The 20,125-nt window shown below is 42.5% G+C and overlaps 1 protein-coding gene and 1 long non-coding RNA gene across 8 annotated transcripts in view; both read left to right on the top strand.

The window, feature by feature from the left end:
- Positions 1-176: 176 nt before the first annotated feature.
- Positions 177-1,483, top strand: LOC143721206 (uncharacterized). The gene is made up of 2 exons (XR_013196690.1): positions 177-296; positions 513-1,483. It is a non-coding gene; the product is annotated as an uncharacterized LOC143721206 (long non-coding RNA).
- Positions 1,484-9,470: 7,987 nt separating this feature from the next.
- Positions 9,471-20,125, top strand: part of kif21a (kinesin family member 21A) — a 101,213-nt gene continuing 90,558 nt past the window's right edge. For all 7 annotated transcript variants that reach the window (XM_077211469.1, XM_077211461.1, XM_077211464.1 and 4 more), the window contains exon 1: positions 9,471-9,780. In XM_077211469.1, coding sequence (XP_077067584.1) covers positions 9,737-9,780 — 44 coding nt within the window. In that variant the 5' untranslated portion in view covers positions 9,471-9,736. The remainder of the gene's footprint in view (positions 9,781-20,125) is intronic.

Below are 20,125 nucleotides of genomic sequence, written 5' to 3' on the forward strand. Positions count from 1 at the left end.
GTAGATTGTGTTGTTCATTATTGAAATGATCCGACTGAGTCTGTTTTTTAATGTGTGTGTCGTCAGTAGATCATGTGCAGAACTTTCCACTCACCTCAGCGCTTTTTCTTTTTTGGGGGGGGGATTGCGAGCTCATACTAATATGCCCTGTTCAGTAAATCTGGCCCTTGGTATTAGCATGGCGTTAGACTGCAGTTGAATGAAGCTGGCAGTGTTTGCTGTTCCAGCCCCGACTGGAGTTTGGAGTGTTGCATTATTCTACTTTGGAACCAGAGGGCAGAATTTCCTACATATCAGTGAGTATCAGTTAAAAGTTTTTACAAACTCCAAATATTATTACATACAATATTTTTATGCATTAAATATCACATTTTTACTTATTATTAACTGGGCAACAAGTAAAAAAAAAACGTTCAGTGGTAATTAGAAGATTTTAGTAGAGCTTCAATCTGTGTATCAATTATTGTCAAATCAGCTGTTGTTGTTTTTTTATCACTGTTTCTCTGCTGCAGTTGCAGTAATGATGCCTTTGCATCTGGACTTGAAGATTCATTGTTTGGAAATAATCAAACTTATGTGTCATATTTCATTTCTGATTCAGATTTTGTACTTATTTAGGAGTTTGTATATGCGTCTTTCTTTCTAGTATTACTGTGCAGAAGTCATTTTTGTTACATTTATCAAATTAGATGAGCTTGTTATTTCTGATTCTGGTGTTCTCAATCACAGTTCTCAATAGTTTAGACACATTCTAATGTTTAGATTAGGTTCCTGATGTGACTCTATGAAGATGAAATTGCTGCTCATAACTGTGCAATGCTGTATTTGTTAATTTTCATGAATAAATCCATTTTAAGGTGGTCATTTTAATGTGTAACTCAGCAGGTCTGGGTCTTGGCTCCGTCAGGCTGAAACCTGTTCAGTCATGTCCTGCTCTGACCCGCTCTGACCCTCTGTGACCCCATATCCCCTCATTTAGCCCCGAGCAGGACACTGATCCACAGCCCTCTGTTTCACTGACTTAAATACAAAATATTGTGTGAATATCAAATATGTTGGTATTTTCACACCTCTGGGACACAGGAAAGTGAACTTAATATAACATAATATACACTAATATATTTGTGGAAATGATTCTTCATGCTCCTCCCAACTATTCTTACACAATTTCGTCTGATGAATCTTTGTCATCCTGGAATATGCCCATGGTGTGTCTTCCTACATGGTTGTTTAAGAAATGAACAGTTATACACACCATCAGTTAGGGTTAGAAGGACTGTTACCAAACATATATAATCACATAATATATAATAATCACAGCAACAATTATTCAATCATTGACTCTTAAGAATTTGCCTTTTTGAATCTGAAAAGCATCTTTTTTTTTCTTTTTCTTTTTTGGTCGGGCAGTGTATATTCTGTAATCTGTATCCCCATGTAAGATTTAAATAAAAGTATTGATTGTCAACCTCAGGAGATTAAAGTGAAATTGAGCTGTTTTATTTTACAGGAGGTTTGCAATTTTTACAAATCTGGGATTCAGGATTGAATTTGGGATTCTAAAATGTGAATTATTATTTTCTAGCCATAAACATAAAAAAATTGAACAATGTATGTTTAAGATTCACTTAATTAAATAATACAACACATTTTGACCAAAAAAAAAAAATGATTTCATGGTCATTCAATTCCTTTTTTTTTTCTTCAGTTGATTAAAAAGACCTACATTTCATACTGGACTTATTTTATGTATATATTCACATTTATGCATTTAGCAGAAGCTTTTATCCAAAGCTATTTACAAGCTAGGAACAAAAGCAATTTGCCAAAGAGAAACAATAATCATAATATACAATGGCAGGTTTATTAAACAACTACATTAAGAGTATGTTTACACGACAATGATGTACTAAAAACAGATATGTATTTCCTTTGCGTTTTTCGTGTTCAGACGGCAACAATCCCCGAACACACAGATCTGCGAAAACAATTAAAAACACTGTATTATTCATAAGAGGCCAGTTGGCGATGTCACTTTGTAAAGAAACACTACGCACCTATAGACTGAACACATAATACGCATGTGCATTACATCACCGTTTTCACAAATTCCAGTGTTGTTTTTTTTATTATGTTTTTTTTTTTTTTTTACACGGAGAATGTAATGATATTTTTTTCAAAAACTTGCACTTTGAAACCCATTTCAAAAGTTTGTGTTTTCAGGCCCCCAAACCTCTTTTGTCGTGTAAATGAACGACCAAAACATATAAAAAGTTTTACATTTTTAGTGTTTATTTTAGTTATTAGTTGTAGTACTTTATAGTTCTCACAACAAACAGCATGGGATTTGTGGCTTCAGTGTGTCTCAGAAGTAGCAGGAAGCTGATGCGTACAGTATTGGTAAAGTGTGTGTAGTACATGTACTGTACTTCAGTGTGTGTCTTCTGCAGTGAAGGCCGGCTCTGGTAATCTGAGAGCCAGTAACTGGACACTGAAGTCTGGCAGGAGGTCAAGACACTAGAGCTCCTGGTGCCGAACTATTACCTCCATTACCAGCACTGTTATGCACTCAGTGATTTACAGTTGAAAGTGCATCGAGTTTAAGGAAACTGTTTAAGGAAACTGTTGAACGACACACTGTGACAATCAGTGAACCTTTACAAATTTTACAACATTGCACCAAAACCCTGTTACTAAGATTTGTGCCCTTAATCTATAATACAAGCACTTAAGTTAATATTTGAATGTGCTATAAATAAACCAATGCTATTTTATTGTAATATTTCAATGCATTGCAGATCAAATTAATGAGCAAGACAGGTTGCAATGGAAAACACAGGTGTATCATATGAGAGTGCCCAAAACCATCATAATCATCATCATCATCATCAACAAGCACACTAAATATATGATATACTTCTAATATATATACAGGTCCTTCTCAAAAATTTAGCATATTGTGATAAAGTTCATTATTTTACATAATGTAATGATAAAAATTAAACTTTCATATATTTTAGATTCATTGCACACCAACTGAAATATTTCAGGTCTTTTATTGTTTTAATACTGATGATTTTGGTACCAGCTCATGAAAACCCAAAATTCCAAAAAAATCTCAAAAAATTAGCATATCATGAAAAGGGTCTCTAAACGAGCTATTAACCTAATCATCTGAATCAACTAATTAACTCTAAACACCTGCAAAAGATTCCTGAGGCTTTTAAAAACTCCCAGCCTGTTTCATTACTCAAAACCGCAATCATGGGTAAGACTTCCGACCTGACTGCTGTCCAGAAGGCCATCATCAACACCAGAAGGCCATCATCAACGAGAAGAGGTGACCGGACCCTGAGGAAGATTGTGGAGAAGGATCGATTCCAGACCTTGGGGGAACTGCGGAAGCAGTGGACTGAGTCTGGAGTAGAAACATCCAGAGCCACCGTGCACAGGCGTGTGCAGGAAATGGGCTACAGGTGCCGGATTCGCCAGGTCAAGCCACTTTTGAACCAGAAACAGCGGCAGAAGCGCCTGACCTGGACTGTTGCTCAGTGGTCCAAAGTCCTTTTTTCGGATGAAAGCAATTTTGCATGTCATTCGGAAATCAAGGTGCCAGAGTCTGGAGGAAGACTGGGGAGAAGGAAATGCTAAAATGCCTGAAGTCCAGTGTCAAGTACCCACAGTCAGCTGCTGGTGTTGGTCCACTGTGTTTTATCAAGGGCAGGGTCAATGCAGCTAGCTATCAGGAGATTTTGGAGCACTTCATGCTTCCATCTGCTGAAAAGTTTTATGGAGATGAAGATTTAATTTTTCAGCACGACCTGGCACCTGCTCACAGTGCCAAAACCACTAGTAAATGGTTTACTGACCATGGTATTACTGTGCTCAATTGGCCTGCCAACTCTCCTGACCTGAACCCCATAGAGAATCTGTGGGATATAGTGAAGAGAAAGTTGAGAGACGCAAGACCCAACACTCTGGATGAGCTTAAGGCCGATATCGAAGCATCCTGGGCCTCCATAACACCTGAGCAGTGCCACAGGCTGATTGCCTCCATGCCACGCCGCATTGAAGCAGTCATTTCTGGAAAAGGATTCCCGACCAAGTATTGAGTGCATAACTGAACAATTATTTGAAGGTTGACTTTTTTTGTGTTAAAAACACTTCTTTTATTGGTCGGATGAAATATGCTAATTTTTTGAGATAGGAATTTTGGGTTTTCATGAGCTGTATGCCAAAATCATCAGTATTAAAACAATAAAAGACATGAAATATTTCAGTTGGTGTGCAATGAATCTAAAATATATGAAAGTTTAATTTTTATCATTACATTATGGAAAATAATTAACTTTTATCACAATATGCTAAATTTTTGAGAAGGACCTGTACAGTATGTGATTTTTTTGCTTATTTATTATTATATAAAACAATACAAATATTTATATTTACAATCTAAATATTGATAATTTTATTGTAATATACTTCAAGTTGTAATTACTAAGATAATAATTAAAATACACTCCTGGGCAAAAAAGAAAAAGAACCAAGCCAAAAATGGTAAAATGTGGTCTTTTAATGGTCTTAACCATTTTAATCACAAGAAATGAGCAAAAATGTTACAAATACTGTAGATAAAGTAACTTTACAGCACAGAATAGCTGTAACGGAACGACTCAGACAGATGGTATAAGATAAAACAGTGACAAGTTTATTGCGGCAAAGCAGGGTAAAAAGATGCAGGTGACTAACTAATGAATGCTGAGTTCAGAAAGAGAGATGAGATGGTGAAGATATTACTGTCTTAGCAGAAGGTGAGGAGATTGTGGACTTCGGAACGGGAGAATGATGGTGGGCACACACCTCAAGGAGATCCAGGGAGGTTCAGAGGAGAGTAACACACTGGAAGACTGGGGAGACGTGGAGAACAGGTACAAAGAGATACGTAGAAGAATCTGTGTTTAGAACGTGGAGTAAAGGTAAGCTGTCCTTTTCTCAAAACAAGACCAGACAACCATGAGGCTCGAGGTGTGTGCTTAAAGGGTTAGTTCACCCAAAAATGAAAATTAGCCCATGATTTAGTCAATCATTAAGTCATCCTAGGTGTATATGACATTTTTCTTTCAGACAAATACAATCGGAGTTATATTAAAAAATGTCCTGGCTCTTCGAAGCTTTAAATAGGAGTGAATGACTGGAAAATATTTGAATACCAAAAAAGTGCATCCATCCATGATAAAAAAAAAAGACGGCTCCGGGGGGTTAATAAAGGCCTTCTGAAGCGAATCCATGTGTTATTGTGGCTTTTGCACCATGGCTTCAGGGTGAGTAAATCATGGGGTAATTGTAATTTTTGGGTGAACTATCCTTTTAAATACTGTGTCTGAGTAGTTAGCTTGATGGGTGTCAGGTGTGTGTGGTTAGAATTCTGGTGATGGTGCTCTCCGGGATTGGTTGGTGACAGAGCCTGGCGTGTCTGTTACAGTACCATACAGATACAATGAATCTTGTACTGAGGGGGTAATTGTAGTTGATTGACCTGCCGTGTGATAGTGAAGGGGCCAATGAATCTGGGACTTAGCTTTTTGCAGGGCAGGCGCATTCTGATGTCCCGTGTAGATAACCAGATTTTCTGCCCCAGCCTATAGATGGGAGTGTCGGCTCGCCGAGCATTGGCCTGGAACTCTCTCCTTCGCACTGCCCTCTGCAACCGGTGGTGGGCTGCGTCCCAGACCCTCTCAGTCTCCCGAAACGAATAGTCTACTGATGGAATGTCCGAGGGTTCCCCAGACCATGGGAACAGGGAAGGCTGGAAACCGAGTACACACTGAAAGGGAGTGAGTCCAGTGGCGGTTTTGTCGTAGTGAGTTTTGTGCATACTCGGCCCAGCCGATATATTGGTTCCAAGGGTTCTGGTGACCATGGCAGAAGATTGGCAAGAATCTCCCAAATTCTTGAATCTTTTCCTTAATCTGCCCGATGGACTGAGGGTGATAGCCTGATGTGAGACTCACGTTCACACCTAGGAGGGTAAAGAATGCATTCCAGAATATGAATTGATATACATTGGGGCCCACGATCGGAAACAATGTTTTCTGGGATGCCATAACGAACACATGGTTAAAGAGTAACTCAGCGATCATAATTGCGGTGGGAAGAGCCTTGAGGGGAACCAAAAGACAGGATATAGAAAAACGATCCACAATTATTAAAATACAAGTGTTACCGGAGGATGGAGGCAGATCTCTGATGAAATCCACTCCTAGGTAAGACCAGGGGCGTTGAGGAACTTGTAATTTGCCAGATTGTAAGTGGCGTTGACTCTTGGAGGTGGCACAACTGGCACACCCTTGAATTAACCGCCCTTGAGGCATTGGAGGAAGTAAGTTGTTGATCTAGGGACCATTAAATGGGGCTGACTAAGACTTCTTGAGGCAGAATGGGCTCAGGAGCTTCTGTGATGTCTTTGGGAGGATGGAGACGAGACAGAGCATCGGCCTTTGTATTCTTAGTTCCTGGATGATAGGCGATGGTAAACTTGAAATGTGTGAAAAAGAGTGCCCATCTGGCCTGGTGGGGGTTAAGTCTTTTTGCATCCCATAGGTATCCCAAGTTCTTATGGTCAGAAAAAAACAAAAATTGGTGTTGAGCTCCCTCCAACCAATGCCTCCATTCCCCAAGAGCTAGCTTGATGGCCAGTAATTCTCTGTTGCCGATGTCGTAATTCCTCTCCGCCAGGCTGAGCTTCCTGGAGAAGAAGGATGGATGGATGGAGTTTCGCTGGGTCCCCATGTTGCTGCGATAAGACCGCTCCGACTTCAGTAGTGGAGGCGTCGACTTCAACAATGAAGGGTTTGGTGGGGTCAGGATGAATGAGGAGCGGTGCGCTGGTGAAGGTTGTCTTTAGCTTCTCGAAGGCTTGTGTGGCTGATGGGGACCAGGACAGAGACTTGGGCTTACCTTTCAGGAGGTTGGTTAATGGGAAGACGATGGAGCTGAAGTTGTTAATGAAGCGGCGATAGAAAACCCTAGAAAGCACTGGAGTTCTTTGATGCTTATGGGAGTGGACCCATTGCGGACAGCCTCTACCTTCCCCTCGTCCATCTGGATGCAGTATTTGCTGACGTGCTTTGAGGAAGAGTTGATGGTCTCTCAGGTGTTGCAGGACCTCGGCAATGTACTGGCAATGTTCGGCCACACTCTGGGAATACACTAAGATGTCATCGATGTAAACCAGTAAAAACTTGTTTAGGAAATCCCGGAGTACCTTGTGCATGAAATTCTAGAATACGGAGGAATTACCCAATCCATAGGGCATGACCAGGCATTCAAAGTGACCTGTAGGGGTTACGAACGCCGTCTTCCACTCGTTCCCCTCACGTATCCGGATGAGGTTATAAGCGCTGTGGAGGTCCAACTTGGTGAACACGGCTTCTTCACAGAGTTGTTCCAGTGCCGCAGGGACAAGGGAAGTGGATACCGTAATTTAACTGTTATCCGGTCGAGTGAGTGGTAGTCAATGCAAGGCTGCAAGCCTCCATCCTTTTTTGCCACGAAAAAGAAGCTTGAAGCAGCTGGGAACGTAGATGGTCGGATGTAGCATTGTCATAATGCTTCCTCGATATACTCCTCCATGGCCTTCTGTTCTGGAATGGAGAGTGGATAGATTCGTCCACGGGGCACTGGTTCACCCTGAAACAGGTCAATAGCACAGTCCCATGGCCGATGAGGCGGTAGTTGCGTGGCTCTCCTAGGGCAGAAAACATCCCTGAAGGGGGCGTAACATGTTGGAAATTTCACAGAATGTTTCTCTACAGGACTTTCGACTTTGGAAGTGGAGAGAAGTGATAAAACCTTGGGAGCTACTGGAACTGAGAGAGGTAGGCAGGGAAAACATTTTGGAAACAGCTTTCGCCCCACTTCCGGATTTTGCCAGAAGCCCAGGAGATTTCCAGTTTGGTGTTGAATTAACCATGGTCGCCCCAAAATGATGACAGCGGTGGAATGCTCCAGAACCAACAGATGGATTATTTCTTTATGACAGATACCAATTTGGATGGGTCCGACACAGAATTGAATGTTACTTTTGCAGAGTGGTTTTCCAATCGGCGGATGTTGTGGATGTGGAAGCACTGAGAGAGCGTTTGAGTCCGTCCACGATCTCCTGGAAGGGATCTGGAGTGCTCATGCTGTGTATATGTTGGTCTGGTCTTCTGTAACGGAACGACTCAGACAGATGGTATAAGGTTAAACAGTGACAAGTTTATTTGCAGCGAAGCAGGGTAAACAGACGCAGTTGAGTAACTAATGAATGCTGAGTTCAGAAAGAGAGATGAGATGGTGAAGATATTACTGTCTTAGCAGAAGGTGGACTTCGGAACGGGAGAATGATGGTGGGCACACACCTCAAGGAGATCCAGGGAGATTCAGAGGAGAGTAGCACACTAGGAACACACACGGGGAAGACTGGGGAGACGTGGAGAACAGGTACAGTGTCTGTGTTTTTCCTCTAAATTTTAATGTGGAGCAAAAATAACATCTGATAATTTCTCAGCAGATTTTTTAAGACGTCGCTCTGGAGCTTCACCATGCAACTCGTGTTATATTGTGATTCATCACTGATTCATCACATCAAACTTCATTCTGTCTTTGATGTTTTTCTGAGACAGCAATTACTTTTTATCTACTGCTTAAATTGTGCTAATTTCCTGACCAATAATTTGTGGTTAAGACAATAAAAAGCTTAGTGTTTTGCCATTTTTTTATTTTTTGCCTAGGAGTGTAATTTATTTTGGCCTATAGCTATATTTATAAAATAATTCATAGTGCAAGTGATTAATAATGTGTTAAACTTTGTACAGTATACAAATAACTATCTATTGAAAAAGTCTATGTGTGCGCGCATGTGTGTGTGTGTACACAGAGAGAGAGAGAGTAATTGTACAGTTTGCAATTGTGGAGCATCATTTTTATTATTTAGTTTAATTATTTTGTTATTTGTATGTTTTTCTCAGAAAACAATTGCACACAAAAAAGTATAGGGTTACAGTGTAACATATATTTATGTATGATACAATATTCAACAAAATAAATGATAATAATAAATAAATATATTACATACCAATTATTGCTCTTTGATTACATGAAATTGTATAAAAATATTAAGAGGCCACATCAACAAAACACATTTAGTTACATGATAACTATCTTAAACAATTTTAATACATATTAAAACATGGTCTAGATGAGTCACATTTGCTTTTATGTGTATGAAATCGACCAGATAAAATAATTAGGTTTCAAATAAATTTAACTGAATATCTGCATGGTCGGAGATCAATACATATAATCTGATAAGGAATTATAACTAGACTCTACTGCTATTTTCTATCATAATAAGAAGCCGAATAGACTGATTTGCATGATTATAATGACGTCACCCTCCAGGGGTCGTGAAGGAGGCGTGGTTTGGTGACGCATTGCGGCTTGGACCTCATGAAGTGAGCATGTAGAATAGATCAGATCAGATCAGGACACTCACAGGACAGCACAACACCGCTGTATGCGCGAATGAACATGCGTGATCGTTCTGCATCTCTGCTGTAGCTGGTGCAGGGAATAAAAGCCTTAAACATGGCAGAGGTGATCCGCACATGAGCTGAACTCTATCTACGCCGCATAGGTGCTGCGCACTTCCAGGATCGATCGGATTGCTGTGCGATCGATGAAGATCTGAATCATGTCAAGCGGACAGGACGAGAGCACAGTCCGGGTGGCGCTCAGGTAGGGCACTAGATCTAGTGTGCGTTACTGATGTGCAGTGCACTCATGCTGTCACCTGCTGCACCCATGCACGTGTGCGAAGCATAGTCACCCTAGAATTAATAGAAACAATTAAGAGTATATTGTGGTTTGCATAAAAATTAAGACTAAGATTTTTTTTGCACTGCAAATTATTTAATTAGGCCTACATTTAATTTACCTTAGTACTGGAACACCGTGTCCTATGTCCTTAAAAATAAGCGATATGTGTCCAAACATTGTCCCGTTGGTTTACAGCAACACATAATTTCTGCCTATGTTGAAAATGCCTATAGATACGCGACAAAATTACAGGCAGAAAGAATATCACGTGTAACCGGGATTTTATTTGACCAATGATGAGATTTCACAAAGGGCGGGGCAAACAAACACGGCGCAAACTTTTTCCTACGTCCCATGACGCTTTTGGCGAATTATTAATAATTCCGTCAAACAGCGAAAGGTTTGCTCTATGAACACTATAATACTAGCCTAAGCATTTTCAAAATCTCGCAACAGATATTCTTGTGAATGATACCATATTACATTAAAATATTACAGCTCATTCAGAGGAACTGATGGATAAGGATTATTTGTATCGCAACCTTATGATTTGAAATTATTTGTTTTAGTCTTTTTGAGTAGAACTTTTCATTATCTAAATTGCTTAAGCAATTTAGGAGAAAGGTGGATAAAAGAAGCAACGGCAAAGTCGTGTGATCGTCATCTTTGGGATGGGATGGTTTTGACTATCAGTGATTTGCAGTGACCATAAAGCTAAAATCATACTCTACATGCGAATATATGCTTCTAACTTTTTTTGAATCTCTTTTTTGTTTCGAGTGTTTGTGTTGTGCATTCCCAGCACATGCTGTTGCATCCAAACTTGCATACTTCCCTGTTGTATAGTAAGCGAAAATTAGAATGTGAAAAGAGTAGTGCGAATCTGATGGACTATTTGCTATCCCATGAGGATAGAGCAGGGCCTTAGTTTAGAGGGGGGAAATGGGGGTCCAATGGGATTGGGGGGCCCTGAACTCTATTTCTATCATGGGGGACAACACCCCACCCCGCTATTTCTATCGAGGGGGCCCACACTGTCCATGGGCCTAGAAAACTGAGCGACGGCCCTGCGGGCGAGGATTGTGACTGACAGTAAAGTGGCATAACTGACGCAGGTCGGTCACATGAAAATGACAACATGATGAATGTAGCATGTCCGAATTCCATTTGTAATGAGAGGACGTGATTTAGGACTCAACCGATGTTTTTGGCCTACGTCATTCAAATTTCACCAAGAGTTGGTAACCTGAGTGACCGAGAACATCGGCGATGCAAAGTTCGATTGAATGCAAACGTGCAGACTTGCGATGTGCAGGCTACCAATGGGAGTGAAGACTGTGTTGCCCATGTGACCTGATGCCTGATACTGCAGTTGAGAAGCTATTACTATTGTTTTAAATTATTATATGTATTTGATAGTTTATTGGAAATAGTTTACAGTTGCAGTAATATAGATGTTTTCTTTTTAAGGTGTGGTCACATTAGTGAAAATATAGCCAAACTGTCAATAGTGTAGGTAGCCAATACATATAGACCCCTCACACAGACGCTTCAAAACCAAGCTGAAGATGAGTTAAGATGTAATCGTGCACCTGATACACACGGCATCCAACTTAAGTGAGGATGGCGTCGGCGTGAGTGTGTATGTGAACCGCTGCGTCAGCATCAGCCTCAGAATACCAAAAACTGTTTAAGTGATAAGGATTTTAGTTGTGTGAGTGTGTGTGTGTGTCAATGTCATTCTGTGCTTAAAGTAGACAGTTAACTGACAGATGATCAATGGAAGAAGAGATTTATTGATGAATCTGTTCTTTAGATGTTTTTGATCAGCATGTTCATCAGTGTTTCAGACGTCTACAGAGATGTGTAGTTTACTGGTTTACAAGTCAAATCTCAGTGTATGTTACAGGAAATTAAAGTCAATACCAGTCAGAGTGACGGAGCATGTGCGTCTCCGCTCAATCGCTCACGCTCCACTCATGTACCGCTCATGCTCAATCCCGCTCCGACGTTACATTCCTCTGCACTATGCGTCTCTCTGTTTGTAATGAGTTTCTCGAATATCTTAATTACAGTAGGCCTATATTTGGATCAGTTAATCGGATTAACCTGATGTAGCAGAATTAATAACACAATTAACTAACCTGTTCGTCCAATGAACACTCAGTATTAATCATTTATTAATTCTAAGAAATGTTAATATCTGGATTCGGGAGTATGGGAAAATAACTTTTATACTGTAAGAACTACTCAGAGCATGTAGTCAAAATCTGCATGATTATGGACTCCAGTATATGAGCATGAAACATGGACGACTTTACGTGTGAGATGAACAAGACTTTATTAACTAGACTAAACACTTAGACTAATCTATGCATACAGTTTACCAGGGGAAAGAGAGTTGCAGCAGAATACAGGAGAGCAAGAAGTTATAGCATTGTTTGAAATTCAGTAGATCAACAGCCTTGAGCAAACCATCAGTTTAGTTCTAACACACCCTTCTTTAAAAGAGGTACAGAAGGATACTTGATTTATCGAAAAATGAGCTTGTCTGAAGTATAAAATCATTGGTTACCCGTAAGCCAATCACATAACGTTTGGTTATGACGTGTGTTATTCGCCAGCTCAGCCGCATCGAACTTCCACTGTAAACAGAAACACATGTATGATGCGAAAACGAAACCATGGGGCGAAATACCGGAGTGAAAATGGCTGACCGAGTTTTGCTGCCTCCTTAACCTGATCCTCCATGAGTGCAACCAAGGGGGACACAATCACAACTATTGCCTTGCCGGCCTTTGGCCTCCCCAGTTTCTCGCTGAAGATCGGTAATATTTGATAAATTAAACTTTTACCAAAACCTGTCGGGAATAGGGCCACAACATCACCTCCATTCAAAATGTTTACCAAACACTCTTCTTGTTCGCCTTCAGTTTGGAAATGCCAGGAATATTCTCCACAACAGAGCGAATTGCGTCCTGTGTCTCCATATCCGCGGTCGTTTACGATTTGCCCAATCTTAAACTCGGCGCTTAGCGTCTACGTCACAGCTCTCAGCCCGCCCTCTGTTCGTTGATTGGCCGGCTGTTTTCAGGCCGGAGGAAATCTGAGAGACAAGTCGATGTCTCAGACTAGGTACAGAAGCGAAATGAAATTGAGCGGAAGTATGAAGTCTGACGTAGTCAGGCTAGCGTGATTTTGTGATCAGTGATCTTTTAAGTGTGAAGAGATTCTGAGTTCTGAGATTTTGACACGTCACAGTTCTTGTCCTGATGTTCTGCCATTCATAAACCTACTGTGCCAGATGAACAATTTGATCAAGAAATAGAGTTGACCATACATCTCAGTTCACAGCATGCATTGCATACGCATACGCATACAAACACGGTATCAAAAGCAGACATTTACAGTTAAAATGACAATATCATTTTTATTTAGCTAAAAATGTAAATCAGTTTATTTACAAAATCTGATTTACAAATAAAGCTAATTCACACTCTCATAAAAAGTTTATATATCTGCAAACAGCAATTCACAAACTCATAACCTCATAATACTCAAAGCATTTGATTTGCATATGCACAAACAAATTTACATGCACAATTTGTAGATGCACAAATATTATCCACCAAAACAACAGTGATCCTTGTTCTATTGATACATTCTGCCTGTTTCTTTTGTCTGCACCAAAAGTCTTGACTTTCATTTATTTTTGTATTATTTTTTAATGCTTAAATGCATACAAGTTTGAATATAAATCTAGCTGTGCTTTTTGCACCTTCTGTGTAGTTCTATTTAAAGTGCGGTTTACCTTTATCTACAGTGAAGATGCTTGACAGATTTCGATAAACAAGCTCATTGTGTGGATATATACAGTACTGTATGCAAACGCTACACATGCGTGTGTTTACAGGACTGGTAACAGAACAGTAGATCGTCACACGAGTCTGAGAGACAGCTGTGTGTGACAGTGCAGTTTTGTCGAGTGAGTCAGCGTCTCTGTCCTCACAGATACAGACTGATGTCCTTCCTCATAATCTGGTTAGTCCTCTGATGCACAATTTGACATTCAAATATATTCATAATAAATATTAGGGATGCACGGTATATCGACCACGATCTATGTTCATTTTTAATGTTATATTGGCCCCATAAGAAAAAAGTCTGATATATTAAAGCCGATAAAGAATATATTATTTCCCAAAGCTGAGTCAACATGATGGTTTTAAATTGCTTGATCGGAATCAAGTAAAATACTGTAAATTGCTTGATGTGCAAAACAGGTTATTGTTACGGGAAGCGCTGCACAACAGTTACACATTCATGATTAGCACAGTTTAGTTCTCTCTTCTTTTGTGTAATATTATGTACATTTTGTGTACATGCTTTGGTTAAGTTAAATCGGTAGTAAAGTCAAGTGTTCACTAAATGACTAGTAGCTTATTAGCATGCATAACTATGATATTGGCTATTATAAAATAAACCCATATTAATACTTTATTCTGCATGACTTTATTCTACATTCCTAATCCTAACCAATACCTAAACTTTACAACTACCCTACTAACTATTAATAAGCAGTAATTAGGAGTGTATTGAGGCAAAATAGGTATTTAATAGTAAGTTGATAGAATTGGACCGTAATCTAAAATGTGACCAGAATAACTTTAAACCAAAAAAGAAATGTAAAAAAGTTTGTGGTCAGTAAGTTTTTTCCTTGTTTTCTGCAGGGCAGTGTTTAGGGGGTGTTCACACTTGGCATGTTTAGTTTGGGTTAAAATAACCCCTGGTGTGTTTGTTCTGTTAGTGCGGTTCAGTTGAATAAGTGTGAACGCTGCCGTCTGAACCCTCGTGCACCAAACAAGAGGACATTTTACATTTTCAGTTAAGTTTATTTATAACCGTATATAGATAATATAATTATATAATTTAACATTAGATACTAATATTGTATTGTATTATCCAATTAAAATGATTAATCATCAAATTTCCAACTGACATAGCATGCATTACCATCTGAAAGCCTTGCTGCGAGTGGAGTCTCGTTTCTCCTCGATTCATCTTTTCTGAAGCTGTTTGTCTGGTGAGCTCTGTGACGCTCACGTCCTTCACATGCTCGCGTCTGCGGCGGGGACACAATCTGGCCTCTGTAATTGTAGTTTGTCTAGAAAGCATCAGTATTCAGCAGAACAGACGTGTGGTGATTCTGCCACGTTCACCAACGCCACTTCATTCTTGAGTTTCACATTCTGGGCCTTTTTGTTCTGTTTGTTTTGCATCACAAGTTTTACTTTATTCTATCAATGCCTTGTCTTGAGTGATGAAAAAACGCTCAGGCGAATGCGAACAGATTGTGTGCTGCACTTGCAGTCTGTATATATCTAGAGCACATAAAGATAGATGTCATCATACTGTTTCTAAATGTGCTTCGGTCTCTCCTCCTCATGACCACAAGTGTGGAATATCAAAATGACTGGCTCTCTTAGCCTGTACATTTTTATATATTACAATTTAGATACAATGTTGAAAAAACAACAACAAAAAAACAGGGTGACGAAGATTATACTAAGCTGGAGTTTAATAGGTTGTATATTAGGGCTGTAAATGTTAATTTAGTAAAATTAATAATAAAAAAATAAATAAAATGTTTTAAAAACATTAACATGCTGTGTGTGTTTCTCACCTCAGTGGCCAGTTGATTAACTAAAAGTTTGGAATAATGAAGATATTTTTAATGTTTTTGAAAGAAGTCTCTCATGCTCATCAAGGCTGCATTTATTTGACAAAAAACAACAACAAAAAAACAGTAATGTTGTGAAATATTATTACAATTTCAAAAAACTTTATCATTTGAATAATTTCAAAAGTGTCTCATGATCCTTCAGAAATCATTCTAATATGATGATTTCCTGATATATACTATATTGTAAATTATAGTTTATAATATTGTCTTATTGTATTATACATCTGTCTGTCTGTCTCTGTAATTGTGTAATGAATGCAGTCTTCATTGAACTTGTACAGCTATTTCCTGCGCGGTAAAGATGGGCGTGCGCGGTAAAGAGGGGCGTGCGCGGTAAAGAGGGGCGTGCGCGGTAAAGAGGGGTGTGCGCGGTAAAGAGGGACGTGCGCGGTAAAGAGGGACGTGCGCGGTATAGAGGGGCGTGCGCGGTAAAGAGGGACGTGCGCGGTAAAGAGGGACGTGCGCAGTATAGAGGGGCGTGCGGAGTATAGAGGGGCGTGTGCTGTAAAGAGGCGTGTGCTGTAAAGAGGGGCGTGTGCGGTAAAGAGGGATGTGTGCGGTAAAGAGGGGCGTGTGCTGTAAAGAGGGGCGTGTGCGGTAAAGAGGGATGTGTGCTGTAAAGAGGGGCGTGTGCTGTAAAGAGGGGCGTGTGCTGTAAAGAGGGGCGTGTGCTGTAAAGAGGGGCGTGTGCTGTAAAGAGGGATGTGTGCGGTAAAGAGGGATGTGTGCTGTAAAGAGGGGCGTGTGCGGTAAAGAGGGATGTGTGCTGTAAAGAGGGGCGTGTGCGGTAAAGAGGGATGTGTGCGGTAAAGAGGGGCGTGTGCGGTAAAGAGGGATGTGTGCGGTAAAGAGGGATGTGTGCTGTAAAGAGGGGTGTGTGCGGTAAAGAGGGATGTGTGCGGTAAAGAGGGATGTGTGCTGTAAAGAGGGGTGTGTGCGGTAAAGAGGGATGTGTGCGGTAAAGAGGGGCGTGTGCGGTAAAGAGGGATGTGTGCTGTAAAGAGGGGCGTGTGCGGTAAAGAGGGATGTGTGCTGTAAAGAGGGGCGTGTGCTGTAAAGAGGGATGTGTGCGGTAAAGAGGGATGTGTGCTGTAAAGAGGGGCGTGCGCGGTAAAGAGGGGCGTGCGTGGTAAAGAGCGGCGTGCGCGGTAAAGAGGGACGTGCGCGGTATAGAGGGGCGTGCGCGGTAAAGAGGGACGTGCGCGGTAAAGAGGGACGTGCGCGGTATAGAGGGACGTGCGCAGTATAGAGGGGCGTGTGCTGTAAAGAGGCGTGTGCTGTAAAGAGGGGCGTGTGCGGTAAAGAGGGATGTGTGCGGTAAAGAGGGGCGTGTGCTGTAAAGAGGGGCGTGTGCTGTAAAGAGGGGCGTGTGCGGTAAAGAGGGACGTGTGCGGTAAAGAGGGATGTGTGCTGTAAAGAGGGGCGTGTGCGGTAAAGAGGGACGTGCGCGGTATAGAGCGGCGTGCGCGGTAAAGAGGGACGTGCGCGGTAAAGAGGGACGTGCGCGGTATAGAGGGACGTGCGCAGTATAGAGGGGCGTGTGCTGTAAAGAGGCGTGTGCTGTAAAGAGGGGCGTGTGCGGTAAAGAGGGATGTGTGCGGTAAAGAGGGGCGTGTGCTGTAAAGAGGGGCGTGTGCGGTAAAGTGGGATGTGTGCTGTAAAGAGGGGCGTGTGCTGTAAAGAGGGGCGTGTGCTGTAAAGAGGGATGTGTGCGGTAAAGAGGGATGTGTGCTGTAAAGAGGGGCGTGTGCGGTAAAGAGGGATGTGTGCTGTAAAGAGGGGCGTGTGCTGTAAAGAGGGATGTGTGCTGTAAAGAGGGGCGTGTGCGGTAAAGAGGGATGTGTGCTGTAAAGAGGGGCGTGTGCTGTAAAGAGGGATGTGTGCTGTAAAGAGGGGCGTGTGCTGTAAAGAGGGATGTGTGCTGTAAAGAGGGGCGTGTGCTGTAAAGAGGGGCGTGTGCTGTAAAGAGGGGCGTGTGCTGTAAAGAGGGGCGTGCGCTGTAAAGAGGGGCGTGCGCTGTAAAGAGGGGCGTGTGCTGTAAAGAGGGATGTGTGCTGTAAAGAGGGGCGTGTGCTGTAAAGAGGGGCGTGTGCTGTAAAGAGGGGCGTTTGCTGTAAAGAGGGGCGTGTGCTGTAAAGAGGGGCGTGTGCTGTAAAGAGGGATGTGTGCTGTAAAGAGGGGCGTGCGGTGTAAAGAGGGATGTGTGCTGTAAAGAGGGGCGTTTGCTGTAAAGAGGGATGTGTGCTGTAAAGAGGGATGTGCGCTGTAAAGAGGGATGTGTGCTGTAAAGAGGGGCGTTTGCTGTAAAGAGGGATGTGTGCTGTAAAGAGGGGCGTGCGCTGTAAAGAGGGATGTGTGCTGTAAAGAGGGGCGTTTGCTGTAAAGAGGGATGTGTGCTGTAAAGAGGGGCGTTTGCTGTAAAGAGGGATGTGTGCTGTAAAGAGGGATGTGTGCTGTAAAGAGGGGCGTTTGCTGTAAAGAGGGATGTGTGCTGTAAAGAGGGATGTGTGCTGTAAAGAGGGATGTGTGCTGTAAAGAGGGATGTGTGCTGTAAAGAGGGGCGTTTGCTGTAAAGAGGGATGTGTGCTGTAAAGAGGGATGTGCGCTGTAAAGAGGGATGTGTGCTGTAAAGAGGGGCGTGTGCTGTAAAGAGGGATGTGTGCTGTAAAGATGGGCGTTTGCTGTAAAGAGGGATGTGTGCTGTAAAGAGGGATGTGCGCTGTAAAGAGGGATGTGTGCTGTAAAGAGGGGCGTTTGCTGTAAAGAGGGATGTGTGCTGTAAAGAGGGATGTGCGCTGTAAAGAGGGGCGTGTGCTGTAAAGAGGGGCGTGCGCTGTAAAGAGGGGCGTGTGCTGTAAAGAGGGATGTGTGCTGTAAAGAGGGGATGTGCTGTAAAGAGGGATGTGTGCTGTAAAGAGGGGCGTGTGCTGTAAAGAGGGATGTGTGCTGTAAAGAGGGGCGTGTGCTGTAAAGAGGGATGTGTGCTGTAAAGAGGGATGTGTGCTGTAAAGAGGGATGTGTGCTGTAAAGAGGGATGTGTGCTGTAAAGAGGGATGTGTGCTGTAAAGAGGGGCGTGTGCTGTAAAGAGGGGCGTGTGCTGTAAAGAGGGATGTGTGCTGTAAAGAGGGATGTGTGCTGTAAAGAGGGATGTGTGCTGTAAAGAGGGATGTGTGCTGTAAAGAGGGGCGTTTGCTGTAAAGAGGGGCGTGCGCTGTAAAAAGAGGGGCGTGTGCTGTAAAGAGGGATGTGTGCTGTAAAGAGGGATGTGTGCTGTAAAGAGGGATGTGTGCTGTAAAGAGGGATGTGTGCTGTAAAGAGGGGCGTTTGCTGTAAAGAGGGGCGTGCGCTGTAAAGAGGGGCGTGTGCTGTAAAGAGGGATGTGTGCTGTAAAGAGGGATGTGTGCTGTAAAGAGGGATGTGTGCTGTAAAGAGGGGCGTGTGCTGTAAAGAGGGGCGTGTGCTGTAAAGAGGGGCGTGTGCTGTAAAGAGGGATGTGTGCTGTAAAGAGGGATGTGTGCTGTAAAGAGGGGCGTGTGCTGTAAAGAGGGATGTGTGCTGTAAAGAGGGGCGTGTGCTGTAAAGAGGGATGTGTGCTGTAAAGAGGGGCGTTTGCTGTAAAGAGGGATGTGTGCTGTAAAGAGGGGCGTGTGCTGTAAAGAGGGATGTGTGCTGTAAAGAGGGGCGTTTGCTGTAAAGAGGGGCGTGCGCTGTAAAGAGGGGCGTGTGCTGTAAAGAGGGGCGTGTGCTGTGAAGAGGGGCGTTTGCTGTAAAGAGGGGCGTGTGCTGTAAAGAGGGGCGTGTGCTGTAAAGAGGGATGTGTGCTGTAAAGAGGGGCGTGTGCTGTAAAGAGGGATGTGTGCTGTAAAGAGGGATGTGTGCTGTAAAGAGGGGCGTGCGCTGTAAAGAGGGGCGTGTGCTGTAAAGAGGGATGTGTGCTGTAAAGAGGGGCGTGTGCTGTAAAGAGGGATGTGTGCTGTAAAGAGGGATGTGTGCTGTAAAGAGGGATGTGTGCTGTAAAGAGGGGCGTGTGCTGTAAAGAGGGATGTGTGCTGTAAAGAGGGATGTGTGCTGTAAAGAGGGATGTGTGCTGTAAAGAGGGATGTGTGCTGTAAAGAGGGGCGTTTGCTGTAAAGAGGGGCGTGCGCTGTAAAGAGGGGCGTGTGCTGTAAAGAGGGGCGTGTGCTGTAAAGAGGGGCGTGTGCTGTAAAGAGGGATGTGTGCTGTAAAGAGGGATGTGTGCTGTAAAGAGGGGCGTGTGCTGTAAAGAGGGATGTGTGCTGTAAAGAGGGGCGTGTGCTGTAAAGAGGGATGTGTGCTGTAAAGAGGGGCGTTTGCTGTAAAGAGGGATGTGTGCTGTAAAGAGGGGCGTGTGCTGTAAAGAGGGATGTGTGCTGTAAAGAGGGGCGTTTGCTGTAAAGAGGGGCGTGCGCTGTAAAGAGGGGCGTGTGCTGTAAAGAGGGGCGTGTGCTGTGAAGAGGGGCGTTTGCTGTAAAGAGGGGCGTGTGCTGTAAAGAGGGGCG

This window comes from Siphateles boraxobius, unplaced genomic scaffold, assembly GCF_051911475.1.
Source record: "Siphateles boraxobius isolate OS27281-9 unplaced genomic scaffold, OSU_SipBor_1 65, whole genome shotgun sequence".
NCBI classification, from domain to species: domain Eukaryota; kingdom Metazoa; phylum Chordata; class Actinopteri; order Cypriniformes; family Leuciscidae; genus Siphateles; species Siphateles boraxobius.